The sequence below is a fragment of the Hemiscyllium ocellatum genome, chromosome 7, assembly GCF_020745735.1.
Source record: "Hemiscyllium ocellatum isolate sHemOce1 chromosome 7, sHemOce1.pat.X.cur, whole genome shotgun sequence".
Lineage (NCBI taxonomy): Eukaryota > Metazoa > Chordata > Chondrichthyes > Orectolobiformes > Hemiscylliidae > Hemiscyllium > Hemiscyllium ocellatum.
The window spans coordinates 15457400-15477203 of record NC_083407.1 but is presented as its reverse complement, the minus strand read 5'-3'; the positions used below and the strand labels follow the sequence as shown (position 1 = coordinate 15477203).

At 41.0% G+C, this 19804-nt stretch overlaps 1 protein-coding gene across 1 annotated transcript in view; it reads right to left on the bottom strand.

Annotated features, from left to right (window-relative positions):
- The window catches only part of LOC132817323 (contactin-associated protein-like 5), a 910472-nt gene that overhangs the window by 496724 nt on the left and 393944 nt on the right, over positions 1–19804 (bottom strand). Inside the window, exon 8 of the mRNA XM_060827733.1 lies at positions 18327–18588. Within this exon, the coding sequence (XP_060683716.1) occupies positions 18327–18588 (262 nt within the window). The remainder of the gene's footprint in view (positions 1–18326; positions 18589–19804) is intronic.

Here is a 19804-nt window from a genome sequence, read left to right as displayed (position 1 = left end):
TCTCTCTCTTTACACCTTCTCTGTGGCTGTAACATGGTCTTCAGCACTCTATTCTGCCACCCTGATGTAGGTACGATCTGCTTTTATAGCACACAAAACAACCACATTTCTCGGTTCATGTGACGACAATAAATCAAACTCAAATGATCTATTTTGACCAGGCTATCAGCCATTAGTTTAAGATGCTGTATCTGACCAGGACTAAAACCCTGTGAACAAGTACAAAAATAATTAATCTGAAGAAGGGTCACTGGTCTCAAGACGTTAACTCTGTTTTCTTGCCAGAAATGCTGCCAGACCTGCTGAGTTTCTCCTAAAGTGACTGACTGTTACTCAGGACAAAGCAATTCACACCTGGTTACTTCAGGAACAGAAAAAAAAATATAATTATTGTAATAAATCTAACTTTAACAAGAGCAGTGAAAATAAACAATTCTAATTTGTGCAATTTAAATTCTCCCCCTTCAGATACCCATAAATACACATACTCCATCATTACTGAGCCAGATGAGCGGGCGGCACAGTGGCAGAGTGGTTGGCACTGCTGCCTCACAGCGCCAGAGACCCGGGTTCAATTCCCGACTCAGGCGACTGACTGTGTGGAGTTTGCACATTCTCTCTGTGTCTGCGTGGGTTTCCTCCCACAGTTCAAAGATGTGCAGGTCAGGTGAATTGGCCATGCTAAATTGCCCTAGTGTTAGATTAGGGGAAAATGGAAGGGTATGGGTGGGTTGCGGGTCGGTGTGGACTTGTTGGGCCGAAGGGCCTGTTTCCACACTGGAAGTAATCTAATCTAATGAATGGTTTGAAGTACTATGGGTGGTCAAAATTATATTGGATAAATGCAATTCTGAAGATCAAAAAGTTATTTTCATCACAGTTGTCTTGATTTTGCAGATACCAATATATTGCTGCCTACAGGGTAATCATTGTCCTTCAATTTGATGATTGATCAAATTAATTTTGGTCTTTTCTTGGCTGATTTTAGTTTTCTTTTCCATCTTTTTTCTCCCCAAGAAAGAAAGAAAGGGAGAGTAGGAGATGGATGCTTTTTCTCTGCGGGCTTTGGATGCTTGTCACTCTCTGCTGCTTTTGGCACTTACAGATATTTTAATATTCTGTAGCTCAACCAGGGGGCTGTTACCAGGTTCCTATCAGCTCTTTTGCAGACCAAAGGGAGTAGAAATAGCCACCCCACTATAAGGTGTAATATACATTCTCAGCTATTCTTCATCTACACCCCTCCCTCTGACCTATCAGTTGGGAGGGATCAACTGATTCCTTCTCTTGCTGCACTCCTCCAGTTAGCAAAATAATGTTTAATACTAAAAAGGGAGGCGATATTTCCAGGTTTTCACACATGGGGTCACACGTAGCTCAGTACGAGAAATAAGTCAGCCAGATTCCTTAAATAACAAATACTTAGTTTATAGCATCAAGACTTCCTCAAGCAACCATGTAAAAGTCAACAGCATGTATGTAAAGCTGTTCATCTTGAAAAATTGCAAAATGCACATAATCACCATTCAGTAGAGTACTGTCTTAAAAGTATATTGAAGTAAGACTAAATTTGAAAGAAAAGATTGTATTGGACAGTCCAAATATTTGTTTGTAGTTGAAGTCACTTTGCAAGCTACTGATACTGGGGTGTCTTTCTGAGTCAGTTATCGCGGTCTGAATTTACTTTTGTACAGATAGTGGTGTAGAGTTTGAATTCTTCTTCAGAAATCCTCTACATGTGGTGTTGACGTCTTTCAATGGGTTTACAACTAACAAAGCTTGACATGAGGGGCTTCACAGAAAAGAAGGAGAGGGCAAATTCTCCTGTTCCAGACAAGTTACCTCTCTGACTGTTGCTATGCTTCACTTGAAGAATGCATTGGAGATCAGGCCCAACTATTCTTGGTCATTACAAAAGTTAAAAAAGAAATCAAAGTATGCAAAGTCCCTAATTTGCCTGTTAGATAGACCCAGACTATCAAAAGCCATGGGCCAAATTTCTGTATTTAACAAGAGCTATGATGAAATAACTGCACAGAGCCCGGTATCCATTCCCCAAGTCAACCTTTATTTAAATGTGAACAGTACGCTGGTTGTGACCAACCAGAGTCGGAGTCAGTCCCTGAAGACAGGAGACTCTCTGAATCCCCTGTTTAAATCTGTCAGCCAGGGCTCCCTGGTTGGCCAAGGTTAATAACCCAATCAAGGATCTTGTAGTCAATAAGTTCCACCTGGTTCCAATCATTACATACTATTCAGTACAAACTGTCAGGAATCATACCAGACCCCCTCAAAACATATCAAGGAGATACCTCAGACCAAACATTGTCTTCGTTTAAAGGAAGTGCCAGATGTTGCATTCCAGTTGCAACTCTATTGGTCAAACCTTCAGGCTTGATGCAAAACACCCTTTATTCATACACTACAGCTAAAACATGGACAATATAACAGTAAAATAAAAGGATGGCTTAACTGTAACTATCAAAATACTTTAAAAAACTACTCATCAACCATTCCAATTTAGTAAAATCCCACAAGCACACTCTTGGTAAAGGCAAATTCAGTAAAATAGATAGTCTCACATGCAATTCTAGCAGCAGGAAGAGAATCCAAGCTTTTAACTGGAGCAAAGGGAGCGATGGAGCAGCTTTCACAAGTCCAACAGTGACTGAACGTCGAACTAAAAATCCTGTTTCTGTGGGAGCTTGACCCCATCCATTCAAGTCTGCTTTCATGATTACAATTTTTTTTAAATCTCAAGATCTCACAAACTGCTTACTTCATTGGCTTGAAGCAGACTGCACAGCAACTTTGTCTCAAATTCTTTTCATTAAAAAAAGGACCATATACACAAAATTGTCACAAAATAAATAGGCAAACATTACAAACTGCTCTCATACGAAAGCAATAAAGCAATTGATGTTGTGTATAGATTTCAGTCAAGCATTTGATAAGGCTCCCCACAGCAAGTTATTTCAGAAAATATGGAGGAATGGAACTGAGGGAGATTTAGTAGTTTGGATCAGAAACTGGCTACTCATAAGAAGACAAGGATGGTGGTTGATGGAAAATGTTCTTCCTGGAGTTCAGTTACTAGTGGCGTGCCATAAGGATCTGTTTTGGGGCCACTGCTGTTTGTCATTTTTATAAATGACCTGGATGAAGGCAGAGAAGGATGGGTTAGTAAATTTGTGAATGACACTAAGGTTAGTGGAGTTGTGGACAAGTGGAAGGATGTTGTAGGATACAGACAGACATAGATAAAATGCAGAGCTGGACTGAGAGGTGGCAAATGGAGTTTAATACACAAAGATGTGAGGCGATTCACTTTGAATGGAGTAACAGGAATGCAGAGTATCGGGCTAATGGTAAGATTCTTGGTAGTGTGGATGAGCAGAGAGATCTTGGTGTCCATGTGCATAGAACCCTGAAAGTTGCCATTCAGGTTGATAGGGTTGTTAAGAAGGCATATGGTGTGTTAGCTTTTATTGGTAGATGGATTAAGTTTCAAAGCCATGAGGTCATGTTGCAGCTGCACAAAACTCTGGTGCCGCCTCACTTGGAACATTGCGTACAGTTCTGATCACCACATTATAGGAAGGATGTGGAAGCATTGGAAAGGGTGCAGAAAGATTTACCAGGATGTGCACTGGCATGGAGGGAAGGACCTATGAGGAAAGGCTGAGGGACTTGAGGCTTTTTGAGTGATTTAATAGCAATGATCAGTGGATTAGATAGGATGGACAGTGAGAGCCTTTCTCCTCAGATGATCATGGCTAGCACAAGGGGTCATAGCTTTAAATTGAGGGGTGGTAGATATAGGACAGATGTCAGAAGTAGTTACTTAGAGTGTAGTAAGGGCATGGAATGCCGTGTCTGCTACAGTAGTAGACTTTCCAACATTAAGGGATTTAAGTGTCCATTGAATAAACATATGGATGTAAATGGAATGGTGTAGGTTAAATGGGCCTCAGATTGGTTTCACAGGTCGGCGCAACATCGAGGACTGAAGGGCCTGTATTGAGCTGTAATGTTCTGTATTCTATGTTCCATACTAGTTAAAAATTCAAATTCCCTTTCTCAAACCCATTGATATGGACAGATACAGGCTGAGAAAAATATTGGTAGGATGGAAGAAAAAACTGGGAAAAAGAAATTGAACCTTGTCCATCATTTTTTTCCCTGAGAAGATCCTTTTTCTTGCCAGGATTTAAACCTCAGAATATCGCTTTCATCTTCAGGACTTCAATCTCTCTTCTTCAGGTTCTTTTCACTTCTTCACAGGAAGCACAAGTGACGAGCTGATGGCAAAATTTCTTAGTTAACTGGTTAAAGGCTACAGTTCACAATAATTAGTGAGGGAAAATGAACTGGCATTTTTCAGCCTTAAGCTATTTATGTTGAAGAGAAAGACACACCATCTGGCCCTTGCTGCAATCCAAAAGCTTCTGCCAATATTGTTCACACCCACAAGATGTTCAGCTACTCAGAAGCCAGTCAGATAATTGTTGTTGTCAGGTCGTTGCCTTTGACATCCATAACTAATCGCAAGTCCACAACCCAACAGCATCCTGTTACAGGGCAAATCTCACTTTGAGCACACCCCATGGTGCCTGCCTATCTACAATCAGCCTCCCCTACTGAGTTAACAAAGCAACAGCATAAACAAGGCTGACAATGAGTTTCCATAACTTGCTTTTTTAGAAATACAGCAATTCCTTCCTCAGCCCTTTATTGTACACTACTACTTTCTTTGCCATTTTATTCCACAATCAAAAATAGAGAAAAATAAAAACAAAAGTATTTACACTCTATATTCAAATACAATATCCTTGACCATTCACAAAATGTGGGCATGTAATATCTTTCTGAGCTTTTTTCAGACTTAGTGTCTCCAAACAAATAGCCTGTACCTTACAACTGCAACGGTGTTGCTGCTGTGGCTGATCTTTTATTTTGCAACATGTCCTTTCTATAAATTTCAATAGATATCTCAGTATACCCAGTCAATTATACTGGAAATAGATGTTTTGGAGAACATCCCTTCACAACAGTACCCCTTCCTTCCACTCTCCTCTACCTTTGATCCATAGTCTGACTGTCAGGAGCTTTCTCCTATCAGGCATCTGGAAACAAGTGAGCTGGAGAATTTTATCTCTAATTGAAGGGATTAGAGAGGGTAAAAAAAGCTTCACAGGAATCATTCCAAGAATGAGGGACTATTAGTTATTTTTTATAAATAGATTGCAGAAGCTGGCTATATTTTATTTAGATTAGTAGATTAAAAGGAGATTTGATAAAACTGTTCAAAATAATGAGGGGTCTGGACAGAGCTGATAGGGAGAAATTACTCCTATTAGCAGAAGAGTTAAGAACCAGAGGACACTGATTTAGGACAAACCTTTCCATACAGCAAGTGCTCAGAATCTGTAACGTGCTGTCTGAAAAGGTGTTGGAGGAAGGTTGTGGTTTTCAACAGGGACTTAAATAATTATTGCTTGAGAAAAGAATTTTGGGGTAAAGAAATGGTAAATATAGTCTATTCAACTTCAACTTTGATCATCAGATTATTGTACTTGAGTTACTGAGAATTTCTTTTTCAATGAAAATGGATTAAATTAAAATTACTTAAATTTGAAGAAACCTGGATTTAAAATGGTTGCAGTGGCCACCAGACTACAGGTTAAGGCAAGCCTCAGGGGATATATAGAGTCATAGAATCATAGAGATGCACAGTATGGAAACAGACCCTTCGGTCCAACACATCCATGCCGACCAGTTATCCCAACCTAATCTAGTCCCACCTGCCAGCACCTGGTCCATATCCCTCCAAACCCTTCCTATTCATATGCCCATCCAAATGCTTCTTAAATGTTGAAATTGTACCAGCTCCACCACTTTGTCTGGGAGCTCATTCCATACACGTACTACCCTCTGTGTGAAAAAGTTGCCCCTTAGTTCTCTTTTATACCTTTCCCCTCTCACCCTAAATCTATGCCCTCTAGTTCTGGACTCCCTGACCCCAGGGAAACGACTTTGTCTATTTCTCCTATCCATGTCCCTCATAATTCTGTAAACCTCTATAAGGTCACCCCACAGCCTCTGACGCTCCAGGGAAAACAGCCCCAGCCTGTACAGCCTCTCCCTGTAGCTCAGATCCTCCAACCCTGGAAACATCCTTGTAAATCTTTTCTGAACCCTTTGAAGATTCACAACATCTTTCCGATAGGAAGGAGACCAGAATTGCATGCAATATTCCAACAGTGACCTAACCAATGTCCTGGTGATTTGTTTGGAATTTACAAAGCTGTCAGCACTGAAATGACTCATTTTATCCAAATTTATCAAAACTAGCATCAGTTCACATTTTCTGTTCTAGTCCCCACGTTTATCAGAGTTTCACACATTGGGAAATGAAAGGCTCATCTGCCACATGGCCAACTTGAAAAGACAATGGAGCTAGACTCCAGAATCTATAATTCAACAGCAACTTTGGAGCAATGGAGCAGAGTGAAGGAAAAATGAATGTGTGACAAGAAGAGGTGGATTCCTTTGCTCCCAGCCGGCTTCTCTCACCGCCATAGGAAAGCGAGATGAGAAAATAACCATTAACCAAGAATATCAAGACATCGACAAAATCCAGTCCTGCTTAATTTTTTTGTGAAGATCTGTAGCTCAGGAGCTGGTTGGATTTGTTGTTGGTCTGTCCATAGGTGCTGTGTTGCCTACTGTGACAACACAATAATACAACACAGGCTAAACAAATAACAGCAAGGAAATCCCTGGAAGCATAGTACTCATTCTTGGATTCCATCAACAAACTCAGTGACCTAGACCTGATATAAAAACCACGCAATGGAAAACTGGAACCAGCCACCAACAGCTGAAACAGAACCACATCAATTCAAAGTGGAACAGTACAGCAGTGCATCACAAAAAGCAACACAGCATTGGTGATGTCACCCAGAAAGGGGACGAAATGTCTGCCAACAAACCTACCAGCTGGGCAAACAGACCTGCTACTGCTACTCGTCAACAATTAACTAACCATGGCTTGAGATTTAAAATTTAGCATCTCAAAGACTCCAAGATCATTGAAACTGCTGCCTTATTTCCCACTCCCATTTCCAACCCATCTGAACCACTTTTCCCATTTTTAAACATATTATCTAGGTTTGCATGTGGGTCTAATGTCCCATTTTTATGAGGCTTTTCTTTGGGTTGGCAAGAAATAAAATTCCTTTTTCTTTTATTTAAGGAAACCTCAGTTTTGGCCTCTTCATTTTATCAGTCAGCTACATTTTAACTGAAGTGTGATAGTTGTTGCAAGACAGGCGAAGGAAATATTTGTTGCAACAATCAAGAGGGGTCTTGTAAAGGTGGTAGGAGATTCCCCCTCTTTACCTGGTCATAACAAGGTATATGGGGAAAGGCAGGGACAATGGAACAAGGTGAGCTGCTCTTGCAAAAAGCTAGCATGGACCAAACAGAATCCTCTGCGTGTAGATCTTTTACAATTCACTCTGGCTGCATTGCGAAGGGAATAACCTGTGCCAAGAAAACTGGAAGTGAATAAAGTGATTTCTAACATGCAGAGCATGAATTGCTAGGTTGATTTAATTCTCAAATGTCAATTTAAGAATGGCTAAGATAAAATGAGAATTAGTCTACCTTGAACAAACAAGACTTGCTTTGTCCTGCAAGCATTACATCAGAATAAAATAAGCAGGATAAATCTTTGTCAGCTTCAGAAGCTATTAATAACCAACTTGAAACTATATTATCTTGAGTAGAATCCGTCAATTGTCTAACACCACTCTCCTCTAAACAAGTTTTTCACCAAGTATTGGAAGTCTTGCTTTTGATAGAATTTGCCCATACTCACCTCAGTATATGTATGCATGACACAGAACTTGAGCTCTCCACTCCTGAAGGTGGTGATTCCTCATTTGACTCTATTTCCACAAGGGTCATTATCTTATTAAGGTTCCACTAATCATGTGTCAACCTTATGTAGAATTACAGAGGAACAGATGAACTATCATGGAAACAGACCATTCAGCTCAAAAGGTTTATGCTGGCTGTTATACTCCATTTGAGCCTTGTCCCAGCTTACTTGACAGAACTGGTACTTATAAGGGACATTTGCAACCCTGGTTGTCAGGTCAGAGCTTTGCTGAGGATGTCTAAGCACAGAGCTTGGTGACTTAAAGGACGGTAAAGGAATAGGGTGGCTTTGTGGTCAAGTGCTTATACTAGGAATTGAATGTGCTGGGGACATAGGTTAAAATCTCATTTTGGCAACTGTTGGGATTTAAACCGAATTAAGAATTGGAAGGTAGAGTGAAGACTTCTGTTCTCATTGGATGCAGGAAAGGTATCCATTGAGGTGGTCTCATTCCTGGCCCGATAAGAGCTACCCCTTTTCTCATATTTCCAACAACACCCTATCCTGCCCCTCACCCCCAACACCAGCCCCCCCAAAGTTAATTATGTGTGCCCTGGTTCCTTCATAAACCTGGGTGTCTGAGTTTGCCATGTTCCCTCTGGCAGAAGCCAAGGCCTCCTCATTGGCACTGCCTCTGATTAGCCGGACACCAGCCCTCCGGGGTCTTGATTCCAGCAGAAGGCCCACTGCTGGCCTTATTATTGCGTGACTGTCTCTGTGGATTCAGCAGGCCTTTCTACAAAGAGGTGTTGCGGACCTCCTTCCAATTCTCCAGCCACTGCCAACTCAGCCCCAGCCACGGTCACCATGAAACCATCATTGATTGTTGCAAAAATCCATTTGATTCATTTATGTCTTTCAGGGAGGAAGATCTGACCCAGTTTGGCCTGCACACCATTGCGGATTCAGAGCAAAATGGCTTCCTCCTTACTGAACTCTGAAATGGCTCAGGCAAGCAACTCAGTTTAACTGAGACAACTGGGGTTGAGTAACAAACGTTGGTTTATCCAGGGATTCTACACCCTAGGAAAGAAGAAAGAGAGGAAAAAAAAATCCACACACACCAGGAAACTATTAATTGAAGTTCCTCATCTCTGATACAATTTTAGCAATTCTGCTCTCCATCATGTCAAAGGCCTTGATATACTTTCTAAAGCATGCATTACAGTAATCTATCTGATGCCTACTCTGTTTATAAAGGCCAAGCCTATTATCCACACTTACAGACTATAAGCTTCTTGATAAAGTGATGATCTTGCCCGTTTATAAATGGCTTTCTCAATGAGTTCCACCACCTCACTTACTTTGCCCCTCTTCACGCTACCAAATGTTACCACTTACACTTTTGCATTAATTTTTATATATATGTCAGCTTCTTTGACCAAGTGCAAGCATCATTTTGAAGTCTGAATTTCACTGCCAGGTGTGTTGTTCATACCTCTCAACAGCTGACAGAATATATAAAACAGCAAGTCCCTTTGACAATTTTAATAGAGTACTAAAAGTATTCAGCCTGCCCATGCTTACAGCATAATGTCTCTGATTCCACGATTCCACATCAATTGCTGAACCATCCGAAGTGTGCTAAAAGTTGCATTAACAACTAGTTTAAGATTATTATTTGCCCCTGCAAGGTAGTTTACTTCCACTTGCTGAAAGCTTATATATATTCATAGACAGGGACTTGACCTTGGCAGGAGGAGGAAACTGGTCCAGGCATTGCATGTTTTTTGAATTAACTAAAAGCGCGGAAGGGCATTAGTTCCATGGTATACTCTTGATGGCTATTTCTCAACTGATCTGTGTTCCCTCCCTGCCTAAGGTATGATGCCTAGAAGTGCTGTCAGTACTGCAGTTAATGTCTAAGCAGGCCATTTTATGACTGAAGCATTATCTTTAAATTAATTTCTGTAGCAGTTCATGGTATTTTCATGGTCAATATACCTGGACCATCAAATTTCTTTGGACCTCCACTGTTTCTAGCCTTTTGCCATTTGAAAACTACTGTTCTGCTCTTAAGTTCATAGTGGATGACTTCACAAATGCCTGCATTGCTGATCCATACTGCTTACAATACTACCATCTGCAAAACAGGATGTGTAGTTTTATATTTCAATATCTAAGTTGTTTACAAATTTGAGTATTTGAGGCCCCATCTTTGAGGCGCACCAGCAGTAACATCCTTTTAATTGGAGTACCTGCCTATTGTTCTTGTTCTGTTTCTTACTGCTCAGCCAACATCATCACTAGATCAATAATTTGCCTTTAGCATCATGAATTTTATTTGTAGCTAACAGTGTCTCATGAGGGACTTCCAGGATCAAACGCTTTTTACAAGTTCATATAAGTAACTTGAATCGACATTGTTCTGCCCAATATGTTAAGCCACCTTTTCAAAAATTTCAAACAGATCCTTCAATTATGATCTCCCCCTTACAGATCCACTCCAGAGCACACTCAGCAGCTGAACATTTTCAAGGTGCTGAATAATCCTATCCTTAATTATTGACTCTAGCAATTTCCCAACGACAGATGTTAGGCTAGCTGGTCTATAATTCCCCTATTGGTTCCACTCGTCTCACCTTTCTAAGTAGTGGAGCCACCATGCAAAATTTTCCAATTGAAAGAAATGGTTATATAGCAAACATTGGGACATGGGGTTCTCATTTACTTCTTGTAAAACTACAAGAGAAATTATTTGGTCCTGGGGAACTATCACACTTCATCCATTACTGTTATTTTGAATATATTTTGTTGCGTTTTTACCTCTGATTGAATACTGGTTGCAGGGCATATACACTTAATGGTAATGTCCTAGGGAGTGTTGCTGAACAAAGAGATCTTGGAGTGCAGCTTCATAGCTCCTAGAAAGTGGAGTCGCAGGTAGATAGGATGACTCTATGGAGAAAGGAGAAAGAGTGGAAGTCCATCTGAAGCTGGAGAAGATGGCAACTTGGATTCACTCTGCCCTTTTAATTTAGGCCTGCTGCTTGTGAAGAAGGAATTTGGTATGCTTTCTTTTATTGGTCAGAGTATTGAATACAGGAGTTGGGAAGTCATGTTGTGGCTTAACAGGACATTGGTTAGGCCACTGTTGGAGTATTGTGTGCAATTCTGGTCTCCTTCCTATCGGAAAGATGTTGTGAATCTTGAAAGCATTCAGAAAAGAATTACAAGGATGTTGCCAGGGTTGGAGGATCTGAGCTACAGGGAGAGGCTGAACAGGCTGGAGGGGAACTAGAGGGCATAGATTTAGGGTGAGAGGGGAAAGATATAAAAGAGGCCTACAGGGCAACGTTTTCACACAGAGAGTGATACGTGTATGGAATGAGCTGCCAGAGCATGTGGTGGAGGCTGGTACAATTGCAACATTTAAGAGGCATTTGGATGGGTATATGAATAGGAAGGGTTTGGAGGGACATGGGCCGGGTGGAGGAAGGAGAGAGAGTGGAAGTCTAGCTGAAGCAAGCTGGAGAAGATGGCAACTGGGATTCACTCTGCCCTTTTAATTTAGACCCGCTGCTTGCACCGAAGACAAAATAATTTGCTTACACCTGCAGCAAATGTGAATTATGAGCCTTTCAGACGTCTAATAAATCTGGTAATTCACAACTCCTCAATCAAGTACCAACTCATTTAAATGGTAATTCTGAAGGTCTTCCAGTCGATAAATAAAGAACGGTGTTGACTGCTGTTCTGAGGCATCCTGGACGCTGTGGTTCTGTTATCCCATAATAATCCACTGGGCTGCCGACGTTAGAAACAAGTGGAGGAATCAGCAACTGCAGAACTTCTCTGGCCTCTGTTCGTGCTTGAATGTTATACTTTAAAATCATTTCTGATTTTGTCACAACAGAGGAATTTCTACCTGTACTATCAATAGTTAATTTAATGCCATCAATACCTTTAATATAGATGTGCTATGGTATCTGGAGATTGGGAAATAGGGCTAAAAAGGCACACTAACTAAGGGAAGATTATTATCAACAAGAGTGCAAAATTTAAATAAGGGTTCAATACTAAATACGGCTATAAAATTAAACAGGATTTCAGTACTAAATTAGGTACAATCAGAATTATGAGAATAACACTTAAGTAGGAAATATATTGAAACTGCAGGGAAATATTCAACAGTGATGTATTAAATGGGCTGCACTATTATATAGGATTAGAGTCAGGTAGAAGTAAAACAAAATGATTGCATGATATGAAAGTGGTGCAGATTATATATATCATAGCATTAATATTAGAATATAATTCAGAGGTAGTCCTAAAGAGGTTTGTGAATGAGGACTTCTTATTATTTTTAGAACATGGAACATAGAGCAGTACAGCACAGAAACAGGCCCTTCATTCCGTGATGGTGTGCCAAATATGACGCCAAATTAAACTATTTCCTTCCACCTGCCTTGTTCCATATCCCTCCATTTCTTGCACTTTCATGTGCTTATCTAAAAGTCCCTTAAACGCCCCTGTTGTACCTGTCTCCGGCAGCACACTCTATACTCCTGCCATTCTCTGTGTGAAAAACCTGCTCCTCACATCTCCTTTGAACTTTCCCCCTCTCCCCTTAAATGCATGCCCCCTGCCATTAGGCACTTCAACTTTGGAAAAAAGATTCTGACTGTCAACACAATCTATGCATCTCACAATTTTATAAGCTTTGATCAAGTCTGCCCTCAGTCTCCATCGGTCGAGAGAAAACAACCTGAGATTTTCTAGCCTCTCCTTATAGCTTATACTCTCTAATCCAGGCAGCATCCTGGTAAACCTCTTCTGCACCCTTTCCAAAGCCTTCACATTGTCCTTGTACTGTTGAGTCATTTCTCTAGTTGAATAAGTGGTGTAAATATTTGTTGCTTAAAGCACTGTTAAAGCAATAATAGATATCTTGAAGACATAATAATTTCTGCTGTTACCAATCAGAGAAAGGAAATTAAAATTATCTAACTTTGATGAGAGAAATTCCAATCTACCATTTATTTTCTTTGTTGGTAATCTCTGAAAACATTCTTTCCTATAAACTGCTGTGCAACGGATGCCATTGTCTGCAATTAGTTTACCATTCAGTTGACCAAATGACTCAACCCATCTGTAACTAGGTTTGTAGCAAAGTGAGAATGTGACTACATTAGTAATCTGGAGGAATAAATGAATACTAGCGGCATGAATTTAAATCTTGCTATGACAGCTGTGGGGACTGAAATCAAATTAGTTAATTGATCTGTAATTAAAAAGCTAGTCTTATTAGTAATTATGATGAAGCAACTGGATTGCAATTTTTGCTACGCTTTGGTTAAATAAGATTCTGATGAATCCCCGTTGGATTTATCAGAGAATACATTAAGTTGATGACCTATTTTGAGCACTGTACAAAACCCTTTTCTTTGACATATATCTTCCTTTCATTTTGACAACTTTTCTTTGAATTGCTCATAGGAAATGCTGTGATGTGTTTTAAATTATGTGTAGATGGATAAGTATGTACCTGTCAGGTAGGGAGGAAGTGGTCGAGTGAGGGAGTTGTGGTTTACTAAAAAAGTTTAATCCCTTGTCAAGAGGAAGAAGGTGGTTTATGTTAGGATGAGACATCAAGACTCAGTTAGAGGACTTGAGAGTTACAAGTTAGCTAGAAAGGATCTAATGAGAGAGCTAAGAAGAGCCAGGAGGGAACATGAGAAGTCATTGGCTGAGAGGATCAAGGAAAACACTCACACTTTCTATGTCAGGAATGAAAGAATGATGAGTGAAAGATTAGGGCCAATCAAGGTCAGTAGTGAGAAGTTGTGCATGGAGTCCGAGGAGATGGGAAAAGCGCTAAATAAACATTTTTCATTTGTATTCACACTGGAAAGAAAACAATGTTGTTGAGGAGAATACTGAGATACAGGTTGCTAGACTAGATGGGATTGAGGTTCACAAGGAGGAGATGCCAGTAATTCGGGAAAGTGTGAAAACAGATAAGTCTCCTGGGATTTATCCCAGAGTCTCAGGGCAGCCAGAAAGGAGATTGCAGAACCTTTAGCTTTATTTCGTCCATAGGAATAGTGCTAGAAGACTGGGGGATAGCAAATGTTGTCCCCTTGTTCAAGAGGGGGAGTAGAGACAACCCTAGTAATTACAGACCAGTGAGCCTTACTTCAGTTATGGGAAAGTGTTGGAAAAGGTTATAAGAGATAGGATTTATAATCATTGTGAAAGGAATATGTTGATTAGGGATAGACAACACAGTTTTGTGAAGGGTAGGTTGTGCCTCACAAACCTTATTAAGTTCTTTGAGAAGGTGACCAAGCAGGTGGATGAGGGTAAAGTGTTGATGTGGTGTATTTAGATTTCAATAAGGAGTTTGCTAAGGTTCCCCATGGTAAGCTACTACAGAAAATATGGAGGTGTGGGATTGAGAGTAATTTAACAGTTTGGATCAGAAATTGGCTTGTTGTAAGAAGACAGCTGGAGGTGACTAATGGGAAATGTTCATCCTGGAGTTCAGTTACTAGTGGTGAACCACAAGGATCTGCTTTGGGGCCACTGCTGTTTGTCATTTTTATAAATGACCCAGATGAGGGCATAGAAGGATGGGTTAGTAAATTTGCAGATGACACTAAGGTTAGTGGAGTTGTAGATAGTCAAAAGCTAACATGTAAGCTTACACTGTAAGTAATCTAAAAAAAAAGGATTTTTTAGATTACTTTCAGTGAAGAAACAGACCCTTTGGCCCAACAAGTCCACACCGAACCGCCGAAACGCAACTCACCCATACCCCTACATTTAGTCCTTCATCTAACACTACAGGTAATTTAGCATGGCCAATTCACTTGACCTGCACATCTTTGGAAGGTGGGAGGAAACTGGAGCACCCGGAGGAAACACACGCAGACACGGGGAGAATGTGCAAACTCCATACAGTCAGCCGCCTGAGGCGGGAATTAAGCCCGGGTCTCTGCCGCTGTGAGACAGCAGTGCTAGCCACCGTGCCGCCCACATGTTGCAGGGTACAGAGAGACATAGATAAGCTGCAGAGCTTGATTCTAAGATAGCAAATGGAGTTAATGTGGAAAAGTGTGAGGTGATTCACTCTGGAAGGAGCAACAGGAATGCAGAATACTGGGCTAATGGTAAGATTCTTGGTAGTGTGGCTGCGCAGAGAGATCTCAGTGCCCAGGTACATGGATCCCTGGAAGTTGCCACCCAGTTTGACAGGGTTGTTAAGAAGGCATACAGCATGTTAGCTTTTATTGGTAGAGGGATTGAGTTTCACAGCCATGAGGTCATGTTGTAGCTGTACAAAACTCTAGTGCGGCTGCACTTGGAGTATTGCATACAGTTTTGGTCACTGCGTTATGGGAAGGATGTGGAAGCTTTGGAAAGGATTCAGAGGAGATTTACTAGGATGTTGCCTGGGATAGAGGGAAGGTCTTCAGGACTTCAGGCTGTTTTCGTTGGAGAGAAGAAGGCTGAGAAGTGACTTGATTGAGACATATACGATAATCAGAGGGTTAGATGAGGTGGATAGTGAGACCCTTTATTCTCAGATGGTGATGGGGGACATAGCTTTAAATTGAGCGGTGATTGATACAGGACAGATGTCAGGGTAGTTTCTTTATTCAGAGAGTAGTAAGGATGTGGAATGCCCTGCTTGCAACAGTATTGGACTCACCAACATTAAGGAAATTTAAATGGTTTTTGGATAAACATATGGATGAAAATGGAATAGTGTAGGCTTCAGATTGGTTCCACAGATGCGAGCAAGGGCCTGTACTATGCTATAATGTTCTATGTTCTATGATAATGAAAAGTAAACTGCATGAAGGAGCAGCACTCCGAAAGCTAGTGCTTCCAATTAAACCTGTTGGACTATAACTTGGTATTGTGTGATTTTTAACTTTGTACACCCCAGTCCAACACCGGCATCTCCAAATCATGGAATATAACTGTTTACAAAGCTTTGGGTATTATGGGTTTATTATTCTCAGTGGACAATCCTTTAGAACAAAAATACTGCTTACTGTGTCAGCTTCAGAGAGCTCTCAGAGCCAAGAGTGTGGTGCTGGAAAAGCATAGCTGGTCAAGCAGCATTGGAGGAGCAGAAAAATCGATGTTTCAGGCAAAAGCCCTTCATCAGAAATTAGGGTGTGCCTCATTGCCCGAAACGTCGATTTTCCTGCTCCTCGGATGCTGCCAGACCAGCTGTGCTTTTCCAGCACCACACTCTTGGCTCTAATCTCCAGCATCTGCAGTACTCACTTTCACTTTCAGAGAGCTGTCCTCCTAATCAGGAGTGTCAGAGATCAAACCTTGGTCGGTCCAAGATGGTGCACAGTAGGGTTCCTGTGCTGGAGCTCATCTGCTCTGACTGCTTTGCTTTTTTGTTCTTTCCCTGGCTTTTCATTTTTTACTTACTTACCTTGAATGGACCTGGGGTATGGATCTCAAATGGATCCGGAGCATGGATCTCAAATGGACTCAGGGCATGAATCTCGAATGGACCTGGAGCATGGATCTCAACTGGTCCTGGCGTGTAGGTCTCATTTGGACCCGTGGCATGGATCTGAAATGGACCTGAGAATAGATCTCAAATGATCTGAAGCATGGATCTCAAATGGAAACGGGGTGTGGATTTCAAATGGACATGGAGCGTGGATCTCAAATTGACCTGGGGTATGGATCTCAAATGGACCAGGGTGTCTATCCCAAATGGATCCAGAGCATGGATCCTGAATGGATCGGGAGCATGGATCTCAAATGGATTCAGGTTGTGGATCTCCAATGGACCTTGGATGTGGATCTCAATGGACCCCAGTCGGGGATCTCAAATTGCTCCAGGGCATCTATTTCCAATAGATTTGGAGCATGACTCTCAAATGGACCCAGGGTGTGGATTTCCAATAGATTTGGAGCATGGATCTCAAATGGACCCAGGGTGTGGTTCTCGAATGGAGCCAGAACATGGATCTCCAGTGGACCCAGGGCATGGTCCTCAAGTGAACCCTTAATTACCTTTCCAGAGCAACCACAGGACCTGGAATCAGTAGCTGCTACATCGACAGAGGAGAGGTCAGCAAGGTAGGTCCAGCCGCAAATGACGGTACCTATGGATCAGCAACTTTGTTGTTGGCTGGGTCTGTTGCTGGCAGCAGCAAAGTGATGAATAAAATGCACCACAATAATGTCGAGGAGTCACTGGACCAACTTCAAACATTGGTTGGTCTGCGTAGATAACGGCAAGGGGTTGGAAGAGGAATATTGGCAAAGGTGGCACCCTAGGATTGGTGACTTTCAATGTTGGTTGTACCCAGTGCAGATGGTAGTGAGGTGTTGGAGGGTTGGTGTTGCAGGCGGTGCTGAGGGTGATGATCTGGCTCAGGACTGATGGACTCTCTTCAAGCACTATCTTTCTTTCCTTATTCTTAAATTATTCAAAATGGCGCTGCATCGCGGAGACAAACGGAAGCATTTCATTGTATTTTATTGTATTCCTACTGTAAAATACGTGTGACAATGCAACTTAATTCAAAATCAAAATCAAAATCAACCCTTCACAGGACTTGAGCCAGAGGCTGATGCTTTTGTTCAGGACTGAGATTTCTGGGTTGTCAGTGACAAAGGCTCCAAGTAGAAACTTAGTAAGAGACCACTCTCACAAGGAGGGACAATTTCAAAGACCCTACAAACACAGGCTAGCTCCTACACTGTAAAATACTTTGCCAGCAAAATTATGGTGAGTCCACACCAACCTCAGATCTCCAGTACCCATGTTATTTTGCTTCTTATTTTACTCACTAATATTCAAGTTCACATAAAGCAAACCACATCTCAACAGCAGAGTCACATCTGTATCCTGTACACAATAGCTTTATCCAAAGAAACTGAGGCCATTTAAAACATATTTCTTCGCAAATTAATCAAAAATGTAGGCAAATACCATAAGTCTGTCAGCACCCTTTATGGTTTTTGCATTAAATTCAATATGATTCACAATAAATCAAACAAAAGTTCAGACAAGCAGCATTGCAATTATTAATAATGCATTGCGGTGATACATTAGCTTTAAGTTGGAAATTAAACGGAAAATGTGCACATAGATCCTAAGTCTTTTCAGTTTTGAAAGGCACAAAAATAAAATGCAATCCCATTGCAAAGAATTTCAAACACAGAACACTCGGTTATGAAAATGCCCTCCATATTGTTTAGCGACTAGATTTTAGCACAACCAGAAAACATATATTATCAAAACTCGCTAATACATTATCTGCAATGAAAAGTCTAGTGTTTCCTGAGTTCAGTCCTACAATGATGAAAAATAAAGTTGAGGAATCCTCTCTGTTACTGGAGATCATTTGCTGTCACCACAGACAGTGAAATGAACTGTTGTAATTACCTGTAGTGATGTCAGCTTGGCTCCTCAATGATTCATGAACTGCTACTTGCAGTTTACCGTCACTGAGGTAAATCTGCAGAGCTTCAGATGTTCTGTGAAGTTCAGTGTACAGCAGCGGACCATCCTTGTTCCAGGTACGGAATTGAAAGCTGACAGATAATTCATTCATTTGACTTGTTCCGGGCAACTGCAAGTAACTGCTGGAAGTCATGAAAGTGACCGGGACGATGTGGGGCTCTGTGCAGGAAAATGTCACGTTCCCCTAAAGATACAGATAAGGGAACAAAACATGTTTATCTAAAAATGCTAACAATATATTTTAAAACAGTCGTGCAATTCACCTTTTCAACAATGGCAATTAATTGAAACTTTTTCAATTCTGATAATCTAAATCTATTTTCATTTCTCATAGCAGGAACACTTCCATTTTCTTGACATGGATGCTTCACAGATTTAGACACAATTTGTTAAGTTTTCCAGTTCTCTGAACTTAAATCTTGACTCTGCTGAGGCCTTGAACCCTCTACTTTGAAGTCAAAACAAAACCCATGCCCTACTCTAGGAAAAATTATCAATTTAGTTTCCAGTTTCCTCCCTTCCCTCACCTTCACTTGGTCCATCTCAACTCCTCCTTTCCCCTCTTCACATCTCTGTTTCCATTTCTGGGGATGGGCTGTCCACTAATATCCAGTACAATCGATTCCCATAGTTACCTTCAACTATAAATCCTCACACCTTGCTTCATGGAAGCACTCCATTCCATTCACCCAATTTCTCTGTCTCTATCTGCATCTGTTCTCTTGATGGTAGCTTCTGCAGGGAGAAATTTCACCGACATGACTTCAGTTTTGAAATCCAAATCCAAAAGTATAACATAACATGTAGCAAGTACAACTATCATCATACCAATCAAAACTGAGTGAAATCAGTCAAACCCTATTTATTTGTTCAGAGCTATAATCAAAGTTGTAATGATTGAGGATTAGCTAAATGAAGAGACGGACATCAAGTTGAGTGATTTATGTGAGGAAATGAGGGAGAGTTGCTAACATGTTTTGATATTTGATAAACCTATCAATCTACCTTCCCACCTATCAGCTCCACCCCCCTCTCCAACCTATCACCTTTACCCCTTCCTCCATACACCTATTGCACTCTCAACTACCTTCTCCCCAGCCCCACCCCCCTCCTATTTATCTCTTGACCCCTGAGGCTTCCAACCTCATTCCTTATGAAGGGCTTTTGCCCGAAACATTGATTTTCTTGCTCCTCGGATACTACCTGATCTGATGTGCTTTTCCAGCACTACTCTATATCTACAGGGATTCTAGTAGTCTTAGTAACAATGTCTAACTCAACAATGTAACTTGTGCCTGACTGTTATTTTACAATAAAGGGTATGCTATTTAAAACAAGAACCTCTTCTCGTTAAAATTCATCAGTGGCTTTCCTCCATCATTGCAAATCAAATAGCTCCT